Source organism: Lepidochelys kempii, chromosome 8 (assembly GCF_965140265.1).
Source record: "Lepidochelys kempii isolate rLepKem1 chromosome 8, rLepKem1.hap2, whole genome shotgun sequence".
Classification (NCBI taxonomy): Eukaryota; Metazoa; Chordata; order Testudines; family Cheloniidae; genus Lepidochelys; species Lepidochelys kempii.
In genome coordinates, this window is record NC_133263.1 from 16,150,900 (window position 1) to 16,173,345 (window position 22,446).

The 22,446-nt window shown below is 42.0% G+C and overlaps 1 protein-coding gene across 2 annotated transcripts; it reads right to left on the reverse strand.

Moving 5' to 3' along the window:
* Positions 1-6,546: 6,546 nt before the first annotated feature.
* SPRY4 (sprouty RTK signaling antagonist 4) lies at positions 6,547-22,073 on the reverse strand. 2 transcript variants are annotated; one of them, XM_073355698.1, is made up of 3 exons: positions 21,892-22,073; positions 17,759-18,008; positions 6,547-9,241 (listed from the first exon to the last, which is right to left on the reverse strand). In XM_073355698.1, the coding sequence occupies exon 3, from the start codon at positions 9,190-9,192 to the stop codon at positions 8,302-8,304; it is 891 nt and encodes a 296-aa protein (XP_073211799.1). In that variant the 5' UTR covers positions 9,193-9,241; positions 17,759-18,008; positions 21,892-22,073; the 3' UTR covers positions 6,547-8,301. The 2 variants fall into 2 exon arrangements, with proteins under 2 accessions (XP_073211799.1, XP_073211800.1); XM_073355699.1 differs by lacking the exon at positions 17,759-18,008.
* Between the last annotated feature and the right edge of the window lie 373 nt (positions 22,074-22,446).

Genomic DNA, 22,446 nt, shown 5'->3' on the forward strand with positions numbered 1-22,446 from the left:
TCTTTGAAATCGTAGGAAACAATGCATCACTTTTTGGAGACAATGGTATGAACTAGTAACACTGCTTCTGTGATCACCAACATGTTATGTTTGGCACTATAAGTTCCTTTTAGGCTACTGCATTCCGACCTACACTGTAAGGTCTTTACAACTGTTTTTGAAAGAGTAGCATAGTCCCCCCTGGGGGCTTCTAAGTGCCCAGGAAGGTTCAACATGCAGGGTCTTCTTGGGCTCAGGGACACACTGACTGACTGAGTCGTTTCACCTATGAAGATCTGGGTTTGAATCCTGTAACAGTTTGGTGAATTGTTCTTAGTCCAAACTGACCTTTGTCCACAGCACAAAATCCATAACATGAGAGGAAACCTTTACTTGTGTGGCCAAATGAGTGTCACAGCATTAGCCTTGATGCCATTGCCCTATCAATGTGTGGGAAACTTGTGTAGTATCTGCCCTATTTGTGCCAGGTTAACCTGATGCTATGACACTAATGCAATAATAATAAATTAAAACACAACAGTCTCCTGTGCTCAGCTTTTCCCCCAGAAAACTGATTCTTATTGTCCTTTGTTCATGGTGCAGAGATCTCCCCTAACGCTTGGAAGCTAGACAAATTAGATTCAAAAGCCAAATGCCTAAACACCTGCAACCTACTAGAGACAGGGACAGGCTGGCTGCAAAATAGGTCAGGGTGCAGTGCGTCTTCTGCAGAGCTCATCTGCAGACACCAAGCCACTCTAGTGCCAACTGACCACTACTTTTGCCTGGCTGGCCACATGCCAGACAGGCCAGGCTGCTTACAGGTGTTTTTCAGACTAGGATGCTAGAGGTCCCTGGCCCCATGGGTTGTGTGCCTATGTGTGTTAAAATAGCAAGGGACGGCCATTCTTCTGTCTCTGCAGCCAGTGCCTTGCTGCAACAAGCATACATGTATTCACATGAAAAGCATCTGTGCAGAGAGGGAGGGGAAAGTATAAAAAGGGAAGAGTTTTAAAGGGGGGGAGAGGGAGTTTATTTCAAGCCTGTAGCTGTTGAGTGTTAATATACATGTCAATACAGGAAGTGTCTTCTAATAACATGGGGAAATGAGGAGAGTTTTTCAATCATCTCCTGCTTAACACATACAGATGTATTCATAATTATCCTGTGCCTGAGGGTGGCAGGCACAGGTGGGTTCCGAAAGGACTTGTGTTCCTGCCAGACAGCGCAGCCTGAAAGAATAACATGCAGACAATTGGAATGCCATTTATCGTGCAAAACACAATAAAACCTGGAGCTTTCTTCCTGTCTCAGAGACCCATAAATTATGAAAATTACACCTGCCTCAGGCCACGGACATATTGTTGTATTAAAGTTTGGCTGAATAAACTTTAAAACTGGTGGGGGGAGTCCTGCTGGCTTTTCCTCCGGCCTCCATCCTTCTGTCACACAGTTGTCTGCTTATGTTAATCCAGTTAGTCATGACTGTACATTTAAAGTCAACTTACATTGCAATTGTTTGGTGCAAAAGCACAGCTACACTCTGTGAAATGAAAACAGTGTACTGGAATGGGGGAGGAGGGCTGGATGTTAAGAGGAGCCCCTGTGTCTCAGCAAAGTTTCTCTGCCGCTGAGGTGATTAAAGCCTGCATTCAGCTTCATTATACTAAAGACCCAGCTGTAGCCATGTTAAAAAAGCTTGATTTTTATTTGTCCCTAACCTTTTTAAAGAAGAAAATGAATCCTTCCTGTCCAAAAGCTTTTTCCTACTGACAGAGCAGGACACACCCCAGCACCTATGAATTTGCTGTCTCCTCACTGTAAATATCCTAAATCAACCAAATTTTTAAATGTACACCTGAGCGGGAATTAACTAAACCAAAGGGCCATAACCTCAGCTGGCTGCACCACGTGTGTCCCCCAAATGCCCCTTCTGATGTGCTCAGCGTATCTGTAACTTCACTGAAATAAACATCAGAGGTTAAGCCTTTGAGGCTTCCTGTGTCTCATGGGGGTAGTGCTGTGCAACTGGACTGTTCTTGCTGTCTGTCCCCAGATAGCAGAGCTCTTGGGGATGGACAGCAGGGTCTAATCCTGGCAAATCCCTGTGGTATTTTATTCCTCTCATGACATCCCATTCCATGTACCCCATGTAATCCTTTCCATTAACAGGAGTTAGGGTATATGGTCTGCCAAAGCCACAGTGGGGTAGTGTTGAAGATGGGATATGGTTTTGCATCTAATGACGTGCATGGGCAACAGAGGAAACATGGAGTAGGATTCCTATTTGCCCTTGAATTGGTGCTTAGGTGTTAGCCACCAGAGAACCCAGGCTGAGGCCTGCAGGCGAGCCAGAAAAGAGTATGCTTCAACTTCCATCTGGCAAATGGACCTGTAGCCACAGGAAAGGTTTGCCACTCGTGCATCAGGCTCTTTTCCCATACTGTTGCTAAGCACCACTGATGGACTGACCTTGTCGTGTCTCCTTTACTCTGTCAAGATGTTGGATGGTCATGTAAAGTATCATTCTAATAAGAACAGCCATACTGGGTCAGACTAAAGGTCCATCTAGCCCAGTATCCTGTCTTCCAACAATGGCCAATGCCTGGTGCCCCAGAGGGAATGAACAGAACAGGTAATTATCAAGTGCCTATCAATCACCCATTCCCTCCTTCTTGCATTGGAGGCTAGAGAAACCATTCCTGCCCATTCTGGCTAATAGCCATTGATGGACCTATCCTCCATGAATTTATCTAGTTCTTTTTTTAACCCTGTTATAGTCTTGGCCTTCACAACATCCTCTGGCAAGGAGTTCCACAGGTTGACTGTGCATTGTTTGAAGAAATACTTTCTTTTGTTTGTTTTAAACCTGCTGCTTATTAATTTCATTGGGTGACTCCTTGTCCTTGTGTTATGTGAAGGAGTAAACACTTCCTTACTTACTTTTTCCATACCAGCCATGATTTTATAGACCTCTTATCATATTCCCCCTTAGTCATCTTTTTTCCAAACTGAAAAGTTCCAATCTTATTAATCTCTCCTCATATGGCAGCTGTTCACACCCCTGATCATTTTTTGTTGCCCTTTTCTCAACCTTTTCCCATTCCAATATATCTTTTTTGAGATGGGGCAACCACATCTGCACACAGTATTCAAGATGTGGGCGTACCATGGATTTATCTAGAGGCAATATGATATTTTCTTTCTTATTATCTATCCCTTTCTTAAGGATTCCCAACATTGTTCATGTTTTTGACTGCCGCTTCACATTGAGTGGATGTTTTCAGAGAACTATCCACAATGACGCCAAGAACTTTCTTGAGTAGTAACAGCTAATTTAGACCCCATCATTTTAGATGTCTAGTTGGGATTATGTGTTACAATGTGCATTACTTTGCATTTATCAACATTGAATTTCATTTGTCGTTTTGTTGCCCAGTCACCACTTTTGAGAGATCCTTTTGTAGCTCTTTGCAGTCTGCCTGGGATTTAATTATCTTGAGTAGTTTAGTATCATCTGCAAATTTTGCCACCTCACTGTTTGAAGGTGAGCTAAATGCTTCCTTTAATAAAGGAAGATTAGGGAATGGGCACTACGATGTTCCCTAAAACTTTTTTAAAAAGCTCTAGAAGGATGAGGAGGCATAAATTGAACACAACTTACTCACTTGTCTGCTCAACTTAGACATAGAAAGCAATTTCAATACTAAACGGTAGTCTGACAGAGGATTGTCTTATCATTGTAGAACATTGCCTCAGCTTCATTTGTGTATAAAAATGAGCCAGGGTTGAACAAGTCATCAGCTAAGCTAAATAAACAAAATGGGAGACCAGAGGAAGTCAAATTGAAAAAATTTTGGATTGTCCACTCACTCTCACTCATAACTGTTTTAAGCTTTGAGAATTCTCTTCTGAGATCTTTGCGTTGACAGAATGATCAAATATAGGAGTGTGTTGTGTGTACATTCATGTGGCTGGGTTTGTTTTTTTTGCAGGGAGGGGTTGTGGGGGGGGAAGACTTGGCAGCTTTCACTTTATTTTAGCCTCTGGATACTGTCAGATCAGGATTCTACTTGAGCTTTGCACTGTCACAGTTTCAGGCTCCCAGCCAGAAAGCAAGATAATTAACTGTAGTAGATTCTGATCTAAATGTTCAATCTGCTGCTTACCTCCTACAGACCTTGCCGAGTCCATGAACTGGTGCCCATGAGGGAGATGTAAGCTGTTATGATTGATGCAATTCAGGTTATAGAAGTACTTGCACATTCCAGTCCTACATGGTATCAAACTGCTGGACTTAGCCCATCCGTGCTCATATTTCTAGAATAAATGCTAAAGAAAACCCTTTTTTAAAGAAACCACAAACAGTCACTTGTATATTTAACAATATATATTTTATATATATATTTCTAAATCAGTACATTCAGTTTTAACTTGTTTTTCTTCACAAACAGAAGAACTCTTACAATAGTAGACTTTCTAAAATAAATACTATTAAAATAGAGCTTCAAAATAAATATTCTATACAAAGGAAACCTTCTGTTGTAACTTTGGGGGGGGGGGGTGTATGGAGGTGATTGGTTGGAAGGGAATGGAATTCTTGAACAGCTTTTCATACCATGAAAGAAAAAAAATTCCCAGTGCTGCAAAAGAGACACAAACTGAGGAAATAAACTAGAGATTTTAGTTTACTAAAAGCAATGAGAAACCACTTCCAAAAGACAGTAAAACTTAAGTGTGGTGCCAAATCCTGTCCCCTTCCTCCTTTTACAGCACTGTTCTGTTCAACACCATAGCATGCCTCTGAGGGAATACTTTTGCTTCCCAGGCAGTGGGTACATAGAAGATGCAAATTAAAAACTCTTCTAGGATGCACAAAATGGGTAAGTCCTCTCAGCAGGTGTCTTACTTCCACTTGTGTTCATGAGGATAGGAGCCAGCTCCCCCTGCACTGTGACAACATGACTAGAGAGTAGCCCGAGAGATTATTAAATAGAGTTCATACTTATATGGCCTAGCCAGCAGTCACTCTCCTGGTCTATACTTAGGTTGATATAGCTATGGTGCTCAAGGAGGTGTAAAACAGCCATGCCTGAGTGCCGTAACTATGCTGACCTTATCCCCCTAAGTAGACACAGGTACGGTGGATAGAAGAATGTGTCTCTCAACCTAGCTACCATCACTTGATGTTCCTAAACCAATGGGAAAAATCCCTTCCATCACTATAGGCGGCATCTACACTAGGGGGTTATGCTGGCATAGCAGTGGTGCAATAGCTATGCTGCTGGAGTCCCTGTAGTATAGACATGGCCTACGAGATAGGGGTAGCTTGCAGGGATGACAGACCATGTTGCATGTCACGATCGGTTGTCTCTGCATGAGAGGAAGGCAGCTTATTTAATGCAAACTAGGCGTGGCTTGAGCCTAGACCAAATTTAGATGGCATATTACACTGTCCCTGTATGCTTTGTCTCAGGAGTAGCAGGAGGTCAAAGTGGGAGCATGTCCCTTAAAAGTGAAGGTGGGGGAACTGGAGGAAAAAAGGGGAAACTTAGTTGTTGGCTGGAAAAATACCTTCCATCAGCACAGCAGCCAAAGGCATCTAAAGGAATAGTGTCATATTGTCAAGGCTCCTCTCGCCTCGTCTAACCCAGAATCTTTTGAATGCTATGCAAGAAGCTCAACAACTTTGTTGCTATGCCTCAGGCAAAGAGCTGGTGAAACATGCCGACTGATTGCTACACCAAAGGGACTTGAAGAATACAAGGAGCTTCATTCTGCTACATTTACCACTGCACTAACACATCCACTAATGCTTTACAGTCTTCCAGCAAGGGATCAGCTTACATTACAGCAGAAGTTCTATATTAAAAGAAACCAACAAAGAAATAGGTGTTTACAACTATGTACAATGAAAGTAAAAGTTGCTGGAGGTCCTCTTCGTTAGAGAATGTAAGAATATGGACTTGCTCTATGTGTGTTTACATGTGCACACAACTATGGACTGGCACAGTGGAGACCATTCAAATGTTATGTTTGCTTGCAGTAACATGCAGCCAGCCAACAATTTCTATTGCAAATTTGCACTAGGATACCCTGCTGCACTAAGCTAGGGCTTGCGGTAAACAGAAAATGTATAGATGGCTGCCATTTGGACGTTGCATATGTTCAAGGTGGAAGATAGCTGATATAGATCTCTGTGCTTGTTGCTGCGTTTTTTTTAGCCCATTTGTACTTTAAGAAAATTATATATCATTCCATTAAATAGCAATGCCTTATACATTCAACCAGCAGTTCAACCAGTTTGGGGTTCTTTTCTTTTTTCTTTGCAAGGTTCCCTCTGATCTGTGATACAAACTCCTTCACTGCACACACAGTATCTTCCTGGTGAGGGTAAGCTACAGGAATCAAGATCTGGTAACATAGATGCAGTATCCCTTTTTCTATGATTTACCATAAACAAGCCAGCTAATGCTATAAATATAAAAAGGAAGTTTTTTTAAAAAACAATTCCCCGCTTAATAAATATCTACAATTAAATGTAACAAAAAAAAAGTCACCCGCTCATAAATGAATTCTTAAGTAAAAAATAAAATAATTTTTAAAAAAAGCTCCAATCAGTACATTTTGAAAAAAACAAAACAGCAATTGTATCACAACCAAGCAAATGTGATTTCTGGAAAATGCTACATAAGCTTTGCCTATTGCTTATCTAATTAAAGATGACATCTCTCTGTCATTGCTGTGTATTTACGGAGTACATTTCCTCTAATTAAAAAAAAAAATACACACACACACAGATTAGATCAGCTTTCAGCATGCAACAAGTACCTAGCTATTTGATTTGTTGCATGTTAGGACAAAGTTTTTTTGTTTAGCACCTTGCAGTTATCAAAAGAAAGGGGTTACTGCAGCATAAGGGAGTGCAGTACGAGTGCATAGACAAAGCCTATGATCGTCAGCTACTGAAAACCAAGGGCAAGGTTCCATAAATACGCACCCTTGACGTCCCCCAGTACTCATTAACACTAAAATAGACACTTGTTAATTTCTCTATTTACACTTTACAAAGACACACTATTCTACAGAAAAGGCAAAAGTTGAGCAGCAGCAATAGAAATGAAGGGGGGAAAAATACTTCAAGCAAATGTCATTCTGCCCCCCAAAAAAGTGTCCTTAATATTATCAGCAAAGTAGATCTGAAGAGCTTGTTCCAGAAGAACAGGTATTGGATTGATATCTATTTAAAAAATATGTACATGTGTATTGTGCTCAGTTTTTCTTGACCTTGCCACTACCGTTTGAGAAGGGGGGGGGGGGGAACAAAAATCAAATTTCTCAGCTTAGTGGGACTTCTGCATCAGCATTTGCTGAGCACGAAATCACACGACAGAAGTCGAATTCATTCAAAGCCCCCTGGAAAAAGTTTTACTATTGATGTCATAATATATTTTTAAAATCTACTAAATGTGACATCTGAGGCTACACACTTAAGCTCACTAGCAAAATGACAGTGTAAAATTTCAAAAGAAATTGACATGGGTGGGGGGAGAAGAAAAACACATTATGCGCATAGTCCTCTTATTGGGGCAAGGTGAGGGGGGAGAGAGATTCCATATCACTACCTCTGTCAGAAAACAAAATCGGCATCAAAAGGGGAACGTGACAGGTGGGGTAGGAATAGAAATATACCTAAATGGCAATGACAGTTGTAGAAAGTAAATTGAAAAAAGTTATTTCTGCTTCAAAATCTATTCTGGAAGGGTGAAGGAAAAAGCTTTGGGGAAACATTTACTTTGTACTCAACTGGCCCTTTTAATAGTCAAGTGGAGAGAAAAAGTTTAACCCTTTACTTTCAACAGGCTGCTGGTAACATATCAGAGTTGAAAAAGGAAGAAAACCCACCCTACTCTGAATCCACTATTCTTTTGTGAATGAAAATGAATATTGCTTCTGCTGATGTGCCTGTCAAGCTAATAGTTAATTATTCTTGCTGGACGTAGGCACAGCGAGCAGCCAGCACTATGAACCAGATGGTGAAAAGACTTTTTAAGCAGCGGTACTCTGTGATCTGTGTTGGTTTTTGGCCTGGGCTCTGTAAAGTATTAAGAATCCTCCTCCATTGGCCCCCCTCTGTTTAACTTTAGATAATCAATTCCAAAACCCTGAATAACCCAAAGTGCTTCAGTTTATGGAAATAGTTACTTCGGCTTTCTTTGTTGATGGCAAAAGGCTAACATATGTTATCCTCAGAACACAGGTTATAACCTCCCCTTTGGTGTCTCTTCCACCTTTCTCATATCCCCCCGCACCCTGCAATGGTCAGAAAGGCTTTTCTGGCCTGCTCGCTTTGCCATCCAGCGCCACCTTGCAGATGACACTGTTTGTGTTTTTACATCTACATCCGGGCCGGCTCACTTGGTCATAGCATCTCTGGGATAGTTTCACGCAGCCGGTGGCTGGCAGGTAGCACAGCAAGCAAGGCAGGACCAGAGAGAGGGCACCCATGAAAGACCAGCGGGCACAGCAGTTCGAATGGGAGCAGGAGCAGGGGTGGTCTGCACAGGAGCCCTCGTCATCCTCGTTAGTGCAGTGGTAGAAGACTCCCTTCACCAGACACATGCACGTGGAGTAATTGACCAAGTTCTGCGCAGAGCAGAGACACTCCTGGTTGCACACCCAGCAAGAAGGCAAAGCCCGCGGCATGGCACACTCCTTGCACTTGCATTTCCCACAGGCTTCACACAGTAAAAAGTGCTTGTCAAGCTCCTGAGACATGGGTCCCTTCAGATCCATGGGTTTGCAATTCATCACCTTGGGCTGTATCCGAACCGCTCTCGGGGAGGGCTGCTCCGCCACGGGGGCCGGCGCCATGTGGTCCAGGAGCCGCTGGTCGGAAGCCGTGCTGCTGCTGCTACTGATGGAGCTGGGCCGCCCGCTGAAGGAGATCCAGGGGTGGGTGACGTCCTGCTCACATCGCTGCAGGTGCTGGCTGGTCAGCGTGGGTTCCTGGTGGCCTCTGGGGCGCTTCTGGGTGGCCAGGCTGGGATTGCCGGTGTAGTCATTCTCCACGTGAGTAGTCCTCATCTGGTCAATAGGCAGGATGGGGAGCGGATGCTGCAGCCTCCCATAGGGGATCCGACTGTCCAGTAACGGCTGTACCATGACAGAGTTCGGGGCCACAGTTATGTTGTGGGGAATCCGGGGTTCCATTGGTCAGAGCGTCCTTCACCACTGGGGGGTAAAAACGGCTTTAAGTGTCCTGAAAAAGAGAAGGAAAAAAGGGAACGGTTCCCAGATTAACTCACATTGTCACTATTCCCAGTCCAAGGAGGGCTCATTGCTCTAGCAGTTATTGCACTGAAGTCATTATGAGCCAAGTGCACCTCAAGCGGAGATAAAGTATCTGCTCTCGTGTAAAGCCGGGATTTGTACTGGCACGGTTTTGCTCTCACTAACCTAGGCTAGCCTAGCACTCCCAGTCATTGCTACATGTAACAATATCTTAGGCTTTAGTAGCCCCTTCTCTCTCAGTGGCTGCTGGGGTAGGGCTGGGGAGGCAATGCAGGAGGAAGGAAGTAAGTTGAGCTTGCTGCCTTAGAGTTATCAGCCCGTGTTAAAATATTCTTTGGCTGCTCGGAATGCTACCTTGTCACCTCCCTGGTCTCCAGCAGACATGACCATGAGCCATGGCTGGGACAGCTGGGAGCTCAGCCTAGCAAAATGTTGGTTCAACAGGTTTGGGAAGTACTGGTTTAGTATATTCACTCCAAGTAGCACAAAGTCTCAGGCCCGAATTAAGCCCCTGTGTGGATGGCTTAAGTGAGATAGCTCAGAGTTTGTCTCCCCACGTGCTCAGAGGGGTAGCATTTGACCATTAGGGGAGTTGTTATGGCGGGGGCTGTCATCCTAATCCACAGATCAACCCCATCTCTCCTCACTCATGACATCCTGGGAGGGTTGAGGCATCCACACACCATCCCAGATCCTGCTTGGTACACCCCTGCCTATGCCTGGTCTAATCCCTCTTCCCTCTCCTATGCAGAGCAGACGTTCATTCAAGTTAACAGTGACAGTGGCAGACAATCTTCTCACGGAGAGTCGCTGTGGGTTTCTAGGGGATAATGCCACTGAACGTCTCTCCCCTATCCCACCGCACCTCAAACCCAAGGAAGTCCAACTGTGCAGAGTTGACTTGGCAGGCCTTACGCAGACTTGAAGGATAATGCTACAGCCAGTTCCGACAAGCCTGCTAAACTGGTAGACACTGGAATATGGTGCAGGCCCTGGGGACCCCACAAAGTGCAAGATGAAATGCCAGAGTGCTCTTTATTGCTCACGTTCCTGTGCTGCATGGCTTGGAGTATGAGCTGCTGCTTCTTGGTAGAAAGCCCTCCCAGAGAAGCAGATGCCCTAAATCAGTGCTTCTCAAGCTGTCTGATATGGGGGACCGGCAATTTTTTCCCCCCAGTGTGCGCGCCGACTGGCAGTCGATGGCTCGCGGACCGGGACCACCACTTTGAGTAGCACTGCCCTAGAGGGTTCAAATTATCCCCCCTCCCCCACCTTTATCCTGGCCCTGGTTGGGGCATCTTACAATTCCTCACCGACTCTCCAGTTTAACAGGACATCTCCAGGACATCTCAAACACCCACAGCAACTGTTCTGAACATAATAATCTATCTTCCTCCCTTGCTCCCTTGAGAAATGGCGGAGGAGTTTGGAGCAGGGGAGTGGGAAAAGGTGGGACTCATACACTTAGGTTCTGCAACCTGGGTATCCTTTGCAAAGGTCCCCAGTTTCTGTCTCAACAAACTGCCCTCCATCAGGCAGATATTGGCCTAAAAAGAACAGGTTTTCTACTACTTTCATCCCCATTGTGGGAAATATACATAAGGAGGATATATAGCATTTCCCTAGCAGCACAGCCATCTAAGATACCAACAACAAAGGGATAGGGGCAAATTACAGGTAAAGCTCACTTCAATGAGTCTACTGAAAATCTGATCAGAGATCACATCACCCCACTAATTAGGTTATCTCTATCAGACACGAAGCAGAATAATATTTTGCCTAAATGCTGTTTACTAGCTAGATCAGCTCAACCAGCTATTGCTACAGTTTCTAATTTCATTGAAAGAGTGCAATTTATACTGGAGCCAATCCAAAGATTCAACTGCAGTGTAGGACATGAAACCACAGGAAGTAACTAAACTTAAATCAAAGAACGGAAACTACTTGGTTCAAATTTGGAAAATGCACATTGTTTTCTAGTTGATGGGCCATTTCCTTGCTGAGTGACCTTTATATTTATGAATTATGTTCGGGATCAGTTTAAAAGCAGCAGCAAGTAAAACTTCAGAGTAAGCTAAGGGAGAAGGGGCCTTTTGGAATCCAAAAGGAAGTAGTGAGCTGTTCAAGATCTTTATTTTTTAAGTTTTAGAAATGTGTGAAAAGATTTGGATTTTACAATGAAAGGTCCGCCAGTGGGGACTGATTTATCCATAAAAGTTGTAAGTTTGGAAAGAGTGCATTAAACTGGAAGAACCATCCAAACTCCTGCCCTAGAACTTTTGTGTGTGTATATATGTAACATACACGCTATCTTATATAGCTTGGCTGTTAAATCATTTTCCACTAGTTTAATTAATTGGATGAAAAATACTGTACCAAAAAACCCAAAATAACCGTGCCACCCTCCTGCATCAACTAAGTGTTATTGTTTTTTTTTGGGGGGGGGGGAGGGGGGGCGGGATATCTGCTTTAAAATGATGACTAGAGCCCATTATTAGAATAACTTATTCGCTTGATTGAGCACTTGGGATCTGATCCTCAGAGGTGCTGAACACCCTCAACTCGTAGTAAAATCAATAGGAGGTGAAGTAGCTCAGCACCTCACAAAAGGTGCTCAGCGTCTTGCAGGATAGGGCTCATGCAGTGAAACTGGACTCTGGAATATCAATCTGTGGTCAGTACAGTATATGCCTTTTCTGCTGCATTAGCATAGTACGGGTTGCTGTGCTTGAGAGAGTCTGCCACACAAGACAAGAAATGGGACAAATGCTTTATCTAGAGGGAATAATGAAGCTACTTATGGTGGCTTAGTCTTTAAGCTAGCGTCCTTTGCCATTTAATAGTTCTCTAGTTATTCTTTCTCCTCAGTCAGTCATTCACCAAAAAAACCCAACTAAACAAAACAAAAACCACAAAACAAACCCCCTATGATTAGAAATCAATTGAGAATTTGTTCCTTAAAAAGCAGAACTATTCACTGCTCTCAGCAATCATATTTTGGAACTACAAGCAGAAAGATTTTGGAAGCACTTATTTCCTAACTGCATGAGATGCTTTGATGAAATATTGTCTTTGAAAAAAAATTAGGCAATGATTTCCAATAAGCAGGGCTTATAAGGGGTGTGGGGGGAATGTATATTTCATCTACCTAGAGTTCAGTGTCATAGTGTAGAAAGTACTTGCTTAAACTCAGAGTTCCGTATTATACAAAGTGTAAACCACTGAATTTGTCAGCCCGAGATTCTGCATTTACAGGAAGTCCATTGTATTTCACAAGAACCTAGTTTTTTAAAGCTTAGAGGATAGAGATGCAGCTATTTCAGCTGGCAAGGTACGCGCTCAACATGACTAATTTTGGTATGGATGTAGCTGGAGCTGTACAAAATGGTGGAATACTGCACCATATTAAACCAGTCCTGTCATTTGCCCTTTATCTCTGTACCAATGACTTTTTCATTACAGATTTTTTTTTAAATTAAAATAGAACATATGCACCCATAGCTTCCAAATATCAGTTGGGGTCTAATCGAATCCCAGCTGTAGTCTAATGAAATCAGTGGAGTTATGCTTATTCAGAACAGGTCTAAACTAGAACAGGTCTAAACTAGGTTGAAAAAATCCTCATTTAAGGTGAATTGTGTACCAATATATATGATGGTCAAGTGTTCTGTTCTATAGGGTAGTGTCTAATGTAATTGTCTAGGCTAACAGCATTTAGTTTAACTTTACAAATTACAGGCCAGCTCCTGCACCACTGTATTCAATGCATGTGTGTGCATACTGCATCAATGAACAGCAGCCATCACTGTGGTAAAAGGCAGCTGTCAGGCAAACACCAATGTTTGCAAGGGAAATTGAGACTGTACTACATCTTTTTATTTATCTGAAGGGCCATGCAAATACGGAGTTAGCTGCATGCAACTAGTAGGAATACCTTGCATATTCAACCTATCCCACTGAGTTAGACACAGATCATACAGAGACTGTCGCCATGTCTGGCAACTGTTATACTCTCTGGGATAGTTCATATGCAGACAGACTTTAGCAGGTGGTTTTAATTGGGATAATTAATGCTGGTCAGAACACCAGCTTTATTTCCTGGACTTAAACCCTCCCAACCTCCAACAAAATCCCCACCCAAATGGCCTTTAAGACAGTCAAGGCTGAAAATCAAATTTAGCACTTTTCATTAAATGATCTCAATCACTTGGCCAAAGGTAGGGAAGTATCATTACTCCCATTTTAGAGATGGGGAAACTGAGACATGGAGAAGTTAAGTGAAAAGCCCAGATTTCCCAACTCCTAATACAATGCTTTAGACACACTCTCTTTAGAGAATCCTTTAAAATGATATACATCCACATACTACCATTTTTGCTGTTTGGATTAAATTTCCGTTCCCTATTCTGCACCAAGGTTTAGTAGCAATACAAGACCCCAGTTTGGCTAAGACTTTATTACTCTTACAAAAATAGCCTGAAGCATAAGTACATTGTATGATGCAACAACTTGTCTTTTTGTGATTGCTCACTCAGCCTTTCTCCAGGATACACCCTGAGCAACTGGGCTGAGTGCTGGGAACTGACATTCTCCCACGAGCTTCACCTCTTTTATGTTTAGTATTTGGGTCCATTGACAGAAACAGACCTCAGAATGGTCATTTGAAGTGCACTGCTGATGACAAGCTTCTTGCAGGCTGAATGTTTAGAAGAAGGGTAGATGTACTGGACACTCAAGTTCTATTACATATTTAGTGACTGGATTCTGACAGCCATAGGAGAGGGGTAGAAGGATTTTACATGAATATTTCATCCAAACTACTGTAACTCCTTACTTAAAGTCGTTCCAGTTAACATTGTTATGTTGCTGATCAATTAGGGAACATGCTCGTTTAAAGTTGCCCAATGCTCCCTCATTACGTTGTTTGGCAGCCGCCTGCTTTGTCCACTGCTTGCAGGAAGAGCAGCCCATTGCAGGGAGCTGGTGGGGGCTTGGAACCAGGGTGGACCGGCAGCCCCCCCCCCCCCCCCCCCGATCAGCTCCCCGCTCCCTTAAGTTCTCTGTGCAGCAGCCACCCAGCAGGCTACCAATTGCTGGCAGTTCAGCTGTCCCTCCCCCCACTGCCCTGTGTTGCTCTTGCCCTCTGCCTTGGAGCTGCTCCTGGGAGCCTCGTGCTTGCTGTGCAGGGGAGGGGGGAAGAGGATGGCTAATGTCAGGGTGTCTCCCTCCCCCCTACTCCTACTCTCCGCTTACCCCTTCTTCATATAGGGCAGGGTGGGGACAGGACAGGGCTCAGGATGGAGGGAGCTTGCTGGCCACAGCTGCTGCCTCAACTTCCTGATCTTTTTAAAGGCAGTGTACTTAGAGTGGGGTCAGTGTACTTAAAGGGGCAATGCACATCTCTCTCTCTCCCTTCCACACACAGGGTGTATGTCTCTGTCTGCCATGCTGTCTCCCCTCCCTCCATTCGAGCTGCCTTGTAGAGTGTGAGGCTACATTAACAACGGTGTGTTTAACCCTTGAGGGCTCAGCCGAGTGCTGGTTCATCATTTAGCAGTAAGGCATTCCCCAGGAAATATCCCACCCTCTTTCACCCTCTAACTTCACCACCTCAACCAAGCTTCACAATCATCAGTGCTGTGTACAGTATTAAATTGTTTGTTTAAAACTTATAGTGTGTGTGTGTTTTTTGTCTGGTGAAAAAAATTTCCCTGGAACCTAAACCCCCCCGCCCCCCCATTTAAATTAATTCTTGTGGGGAAACTGGATTTGCTTAACATCGTTTCACTTAAAGTTGCATTTTTGAGGAACAGAACTACAACGTTAAGCGAGGAGTTACTGTACCTGTAAGGTAGCAGCAATGCCTTAGCACAGCAAATCAGCATTGGGTTGTGAGCCCAAGCTCAGATACAGGATTTTACTCAGCATGAAACTGGTCACTGAATTTAAAGCAGCTCTGGACAGAGGAAGGGGCTGAGTTGGACAGCTCAGCATGTGCTTTTCTGAACTGAGGTGTCTGGTTCTGGCTCCCAAAGCCATCCTGGTTAAAGAAAGGTGGGAAATAAGAGTTGCTAGAATCAGCTGGAAAATGATGTTTTGAGGAGAAAGGGAACTCTTCTGTTGGTTAGGGTTGACCAGTTGAAGCACAGTGGAAAGGAACTGACAGATGTTTGTGCTACCACTGGATTTTGAACAGAGATTTCAGTTTCCAGGGTTGTTATGTGGGCATCACTCAGAAATATCCCAAATACTGAATTCACTTAAATTCCTTCATTCTGTTCATACAAATGCATTCTAACATGATGTGTTGTTTGAAGAGCCACTGCAGTTTAATAGATGCCCTGCATTTCATCCGCAAGGAAGGGACTAATGAGGTCATAAAAAGGAGAGGGAGGAATTTCCCTCTGCTTTTAGTTGTTTAGAAGGATGAAACGACTTGCAGCTTTCATAGGTCCCTCGCAGATAACATTCAAACCAATATTCAGGCAAGAATGAATAATCAAGTTTATTGGTTTGCATAAAAGAATTAGTACAAAACCAGAAAGGGCATAGATTTTAGAAACCAGTTTTCTTTCAACTCTTTAAATAAATAAGTAAACCAGAAAATAAAATCCACCAAAAGTTACAAACTTCAATTTAAGAACTGTGACGTAAGGCTCATTAAACATCAAGATGCTTGGTGATGAGCCACTTATCAACTAGCAGTCAAATAATTTAATCAAAATTTTACAGTACCAAGTAAAACTTAACTCACTATATAGTCTACCTACTGTATAGTCAGCTTCCAGACAGCGTGGTACCTTAAAGGTCCTACTGACTTTCTTTTTAAAGTTAATTGTCCTGCCTTTCAGCCCTGATTCATGCAAGGTATTTAAGCATATGCATACCTTTAAGCACATCAGTAATCCTGTTGTAGTCCACATGTGATATATGGGTGCATGCAACAAATACCATCTCTTAAAGCACTGATATAATTCTGTATGCAAATTTTGTTTTCATTTCGATGAAAGAATAACATAACTATTGTATGTGCAAGTTGTGGGTAACACTTAAATCATTAGTAAATTCAGACCTGCTATTGGTAAACCAGGCACAAATTCACTAGGTTTGGCTATACAGGCAGTTTTCTGAAACCAGACAATACAAGGGAAATCTCACAGATGTTCTGAAATTGGTTTTATGTTTAATTTTAAAGTTAATTCCAGTAAGTCAACTGAAACTCTTTTGAAACTGATCAGTCAAGAATAAACATCTATTTAGAGAAGATGTCTTTTTTTCCCCATTCAAGAACTAGGAGTGACCATATCACAGGTCTGCAACATTTGATATAAAAAGAATATACAACCCTTTATAGGAATTAACTCTGTGGGTAATTCCACTCAATCGACTGCAGTTGCTGTTATCCCTTTTTGCCACTTCCTCTTTTCAATACCTAAACTACTATTTTGCTGCATAATAATTTTCTAAAACTTTAGGGTTAGCAAATAATTTTTTAAAATGTACAAATGGTTGTCCATTTCAAACTTGGAAGTTTTGTAGGATTCACTTTATGGGGAAAAAAAATCTTACAGAATTTAATGGAAAAGTATTTTTTATAAAGTTTTTGGACAATCCTGCAGAATTTAATAGAAAATTATACACTTACTATAGAACTCTGTGGAATGGTTTATATAAACCTACTGAAAAGCTCATTCTCTATTAAATTTTGTAGGTTTTAAAATAATTTCTTTAGAATCCCACTGGTTTATCTATTAAATTCTTTTAGATTTTCATAAGGGCTGGACAACTTCTAGTTACTGAAAAACAGAACAGACTTTGAATAACTTATTTAACTTAGTAAAGAGGTATGCATCTTCATACAATTAGTTAAATCCCTAACTGTTTAATATTTATATTTTTGCAATCTATTCAATGCCCTATAACCATGTAGTAATAGCAGGATACTGAAAATGAGGGATTAACAAAGGGCCTGATTCTGCACCACTTATGGGGGGAGAGCAGTTCCACTGATATCACCTGAGGAAGGGCTGCAAGATCAGGCCTTAAAGTGGCATCCGATGTATTTGAGAGACATACGTGTCTTGATTCTGAAAGATGCAATTCCCATTAAAGTCAACAGAATTTGCAGATGCTCTGTACTCACCCCTCACCCACCTAGGACTAGGTCCAAGATATCCTTGTTTGGCCCAAGCAGCTTTTGCAAGGTGCAATTAAAACGCAATCAGAGCTTATGCTTAAATAAATGCCAAAAGAAAAGCCCCCAGAACATTGCTCGAAGCTTATTCAGTAATAAATATATCGCTAGCCGGATCAGAGGAGTAAAGCAATATAGAGCTAGAGTTAAAGCTCTACGCTTGTTAACATCAAGTATTGATTCGTGGGTCACATTACCCCTTTTAATTAAGATTATGCTTCATAAAGGCAATTTTTCAGGGACAGCGGTTGGCCTTCAGCCTCATGCCTTTCAGCGAGTCTTGGTACTCACCTGGTCACATGGAGAGCTCTGTACCTGGTCACATGGAGAGCTCTGTGGTGTCTCTCAGGCAAACTGATTATTTCTCATAAAATCAGGGCTGTTCTGTGGCACTAGAATGTGGTGCTCTCATGGTTTACTCCACCCCTCACTGCCAGCTGAAGTACTGTGTGCTGTTTCTATCAAATACCTGGAACTAAATTCCACAACACTGCCACAAGTACTCCTTTTCTTTGAACTGCATCAGAGGGTTCCTTTTGAACTAACAAAAAACAAACAAACAAACAAAAAAATCAGACCCCGTTGAACTTTGCTCTGGTTCAGATACTTGGCCCTGAGGTTTCACGGCATGAAGTTAACAGGATGGGGTGGGAAACAATGCAACCCAAGGTTCCTCCCTTAACCTCGGAGCATACCCTATACAAATATTTCTAACATAACAAATACTAATTTTTGATTTGCTATAGTATCATCCATCCAAAGATTTCATAGTGTTTCACAAGTATTAATAAAGCATCACAACCCCCTGTAAGGAAGGTATGTGGAAACTGGCACACAGAGGTGAAGGGCAAAATCCTGAACCTATTGAAGTTAATGGGAGTTTTGCCATTGACTTCAGTGGGGCCAGGATTTCACTTTAAGTGATTTTGCTAAAATCATACAGTGGGTCATTGAAGGAGCTTGGAATAGAATCCAGATCTTTTGACTCACAATCCTATTATCTAACCACTAGATCATGCTAGAAAGAACCCCAGTAAGAAATACGTGCAGAATTTCCACCCATGCAAAGTGAATTCTGATTTAGGCAGGGCAACGCTGAACTCAAGACAAGTCTAAGTAACTTCCTTATATCCAAAATTACCCAGAAAAGAAGGTAGCAATAGCTGGGGACATGTGTTAAGAATGAAGCCAGGACATCTGCCATGACAGGCATGCCATTGGGCAGCTGGAGGAACACATCAAAGGGGCTAACTGACATAGCACAGTGCTCGGAGAAGGAAAACTTATGGACTTAACAACGTGGAGGACATGCAAAGAGCAGCCCAAGGTAGACAGGAATGGCAAAGCCTTGTTGATACTTTCAGTCACATTTGACAGCACAGGAAAGATTCAGAATGGTGAATCAGGCTTGCTGTGTAATTGCAAGGACGCCAAAGTAAGACTACGTAATAGGCAAGACAGGACCATAAAAAACCTAACTCATTCTGAATCACAGAGATAAACAGTTGAATGATATCTGAAGAAATTCTCACCTTGCCTTTGGTTAGAACCTCTTAACCGGAGACACCAAAGTTGATGTGCTTTACCAGCAGGAATCTAAAGATCCTATGAAGTCTTCTGAAGATTTAGTTGGAAGGAAAGAAGATGGAGGGGGTTATAGGTGGAAGAGAAAAATTGGCTTCTTGCTGTAGAAAATCCTTTACAAGGATAAAGCTCAGTGTCATAGAAAGCTAGACACTAAGTCAAAGGAGACATTCCCTACCAAAAAGTGTTATAGAAAGTACATGAGAGAGAGAGAGAGAGAGAGAGAGATAAGATATGTGGGTCTGAGTAGAATGTCTGTAGCTTCAAACTTCATTAAGTCTGATTTGATTTAATTTAAACTCTAAGCTCTTTAGCAAAGAAAAATTGTGCCTTATTTTTTCTATAGTACATATACAAATGAATAAGAGTTGAATTCCCTTTACGGTCTAATGGCCTTACCTGTGTGAAGATCGTTACAGTTTTTCCACTGAGAAGAATAAGGGGAGGGAGGGATGGGGGGAAAATCAAAAAGCTTAGTGAGGGAATCTGATTTTTTAAGATGAGGCATTAAATCCCTGCCAATGGCTCTGAAATAGAGAAACTGAAGAAAATAGACTTGTAAACTTTCCAAGTCTCTTTCTTGCAGTGCGAGCGAGGATTTGGACTGAGAATTTTCAGATCTCTGAGGATTACAGTTTATCTGCAATAGATTCTCTTATTTTTATTGTTTAAATAAAACAAATTTTGATGTACAAAAGTCACAGAATTTAAAGAACACAATTAGAGTTTTATAAGTTAACAATACTAAATGATGAATGCTACCAGAGGGCTTTCTAGTAAATGAAGGGAATTATACTGCATTAGATCTTAAATTTAAGAAAAAAACAAAAAATAACCCCCTCCACCCCCCACAGTATTTGGCCAGTTATTTACCTAAAAAGAAAGACAACTTAAGACACCAGAGATGAACTTGCAAAGTTGTATAGTCAACATGTTTGATTAGTTTTCTGCCTTTTTTATGTTAAGGTGGGGAAAACTGTAGATATTATGAACTATACATTGCTGCAGTGCTAGAAAAGGGTTGTTAGGGCCATTTTATTGAAAACGGATGACCATTTTCCCACCATGGTTTGGGAAGGATAAAACAAGTTTTATTTTGCTCTTTTAGGAGATGAGCAAATCTTTCCATATCTCACAGGTGATTTCAAAAGGACTGCAGGGATTTCAAAATGTTTCCTTAATTGTGCAATAGCAATAGAGTCCCTTCTATCAACAGAACAAAATAGCCTATGGAATATGGCACATTTATCAAAGAGACATTCCTAGTAGGGTTCCAATAACTGAGAGCAACCACTCCTTCCTCTGTCATTCATTTCTATATATTGAGAAGGGGGAACGAGTTATGAAGATAATTGTGATTCAGTGCACAAATTACAGCTTTATTTTTTAACCCCAAAGAAAAGGAGTTCAAGAAGTTTTAAAGAATAAAAGACAGATTATTCTCTACTCTGGATAATTCCATCGTGTTTCGCCCTCTACGCTTCTTAAAAAAGAAAAGAAAAGTGTGGCAATATGATATTTTTAAATTGAGAAATCAGACCCTTTTGGAAAGATTATATTGCAGAAAAGTCATCCCCTGTAATAAATTACTTCTGATCACTTGAGGAGAAAGAAAAAATGAAGTCCATTCCCCTTGTGATTAATGCTGATTCCTGTTTGCACTCTCATTTCCAAGGTCTGCATTTCCAATCCCACTCTCCTCTTGGACTTCTGTGCCTTGCATATGTCCCTCTCTGTTTTTTCCATTTCCTTTCTGATAATGGATTTTCAGACTATATCATTTCTAGTCTTGTCTTTCCACTGTGATGCCAGGACTGGTACCAGAAAATAAAACCCTACCTTGTCTCTGTCTGCAACACAATTGGTGGAGAAGGGCACTCAAGACATTTTTCTCCATAATATATATATATATATATAGATGGATAAAATATATGTGCAAATATAAATGACTATATGCATAAATCTTCGTTAATTAACTACAATTTAAAACATGTAACCACGCAGCCCCATCCAAAGTTATAACTGTAGCAACAAAACCGCATAGCGATACAGAGAAGATTGTGGGGAATAGAGCAAAGATGGAGTAAGAAATAAAGGAAAACGGAATTGCAGGACAGTTGCATAAAATAAAATGCTAAAGAGCAAAGGTCATCCAGTAAAGATCTGACACTCCAGTGGCTGAGCGCTAAAGTGTCCTATTATGGAGACAGCTCCGGAGCCACTTGGTACTAACAAGATAGAGGGCTTGGAGAGAAGAAAGACATAAAATCAGGTTTCATACTCCACGGAAAGACCAGGTACAGGTTTTATTTGTAAATCTAGGGGATCCTGCATGGATGCCCGTTAGGGGAAGGGGTGGGGACGAAGGAAAGGAATCTCCATCAACAGAAGAAAAGCCTAATGCGACTCTAAATAAAATAATAATAATAAATAATAATCCCAACCCAAATCTGGTAAAAGACGCCTGCCGTGTCCATACACCAAATGCAGATGTTAATGGGAGAGCAGGAAAAGAAGTTTCAATACGAATCATGGGAACACATGCGAATTGTCCAGGAACCAGGATATTTCTTTTCTTGCAAGAATGAAAATTTCCCTTTAGGTCAGGAGACACCAGACAGCTATATATAAAGCATAGGTGTATTTATAAATATATATAATATGTTTTACTTTTAGAAAAATCATAACATACACATTTGTTTGTGTCTAGTGTCATGCAAAGGGAACAGATAAATGCACCGAGAAGGACAGCAAACATTTTCTTGGAGGGGGGGGAAATGGGATTTATTTTTCTATTTTATATATATATATATCTCCACAAATATGAATCTCCCACTTACTTTAAAGAGTTCAGACAAGACCATCTCTCAACAGGCAAGTTAATCCTAAATCCGAGACAGATCAAGGAGCTGGACCTGCAAATCCCTGGCACGAAACACCATGGATCTCAGAGAAGGACCTGCAAGTGCTGTGCTGTCAGCAGCGGGTAGCTTCCCCCTGCTTCGCCTCGATGTTGCAACAACTGCTGCCTGGGAAAATGGCTATTTTATGAATGGGAGGAAAGGGACCCCCTCTGCGCATGCCTGTCCTCCCAACTCTATGAATGGGTGGGCACTGAAGCCCCCAGGCGCATGCTCTGCTCTCTTTTATGAATGGGGGGCCGGAAGGGAACTTGTTGCAAGTTGCGAAGGCTAGATGTGGGTTGGGTGTTTTTTTTTTATGAATGGAGGGCAGGCAGCAGCTGCGCATGCACTAAACCCCCCAGTCTTAGGCTGAAGGTAAAGCAAACCGCAGCAAACGCGGCGTGCATGTGCAAGGAGGAGAAATAAGGGGCGGCGGGGCGGGGGAGGGGGAGATGGGCTTATTGGGGGGGTGGAGGGGTTGGAAGAGGGGAT

Coding starts and splice junctions, on each gene's coding strand:
- SPRY4 (XM_073355699.1), bottom strand. CDS start 9,192: ATGGAACCCCGGATTCCCCACAACATAACTGTGGCCCCGAACTCTGTC.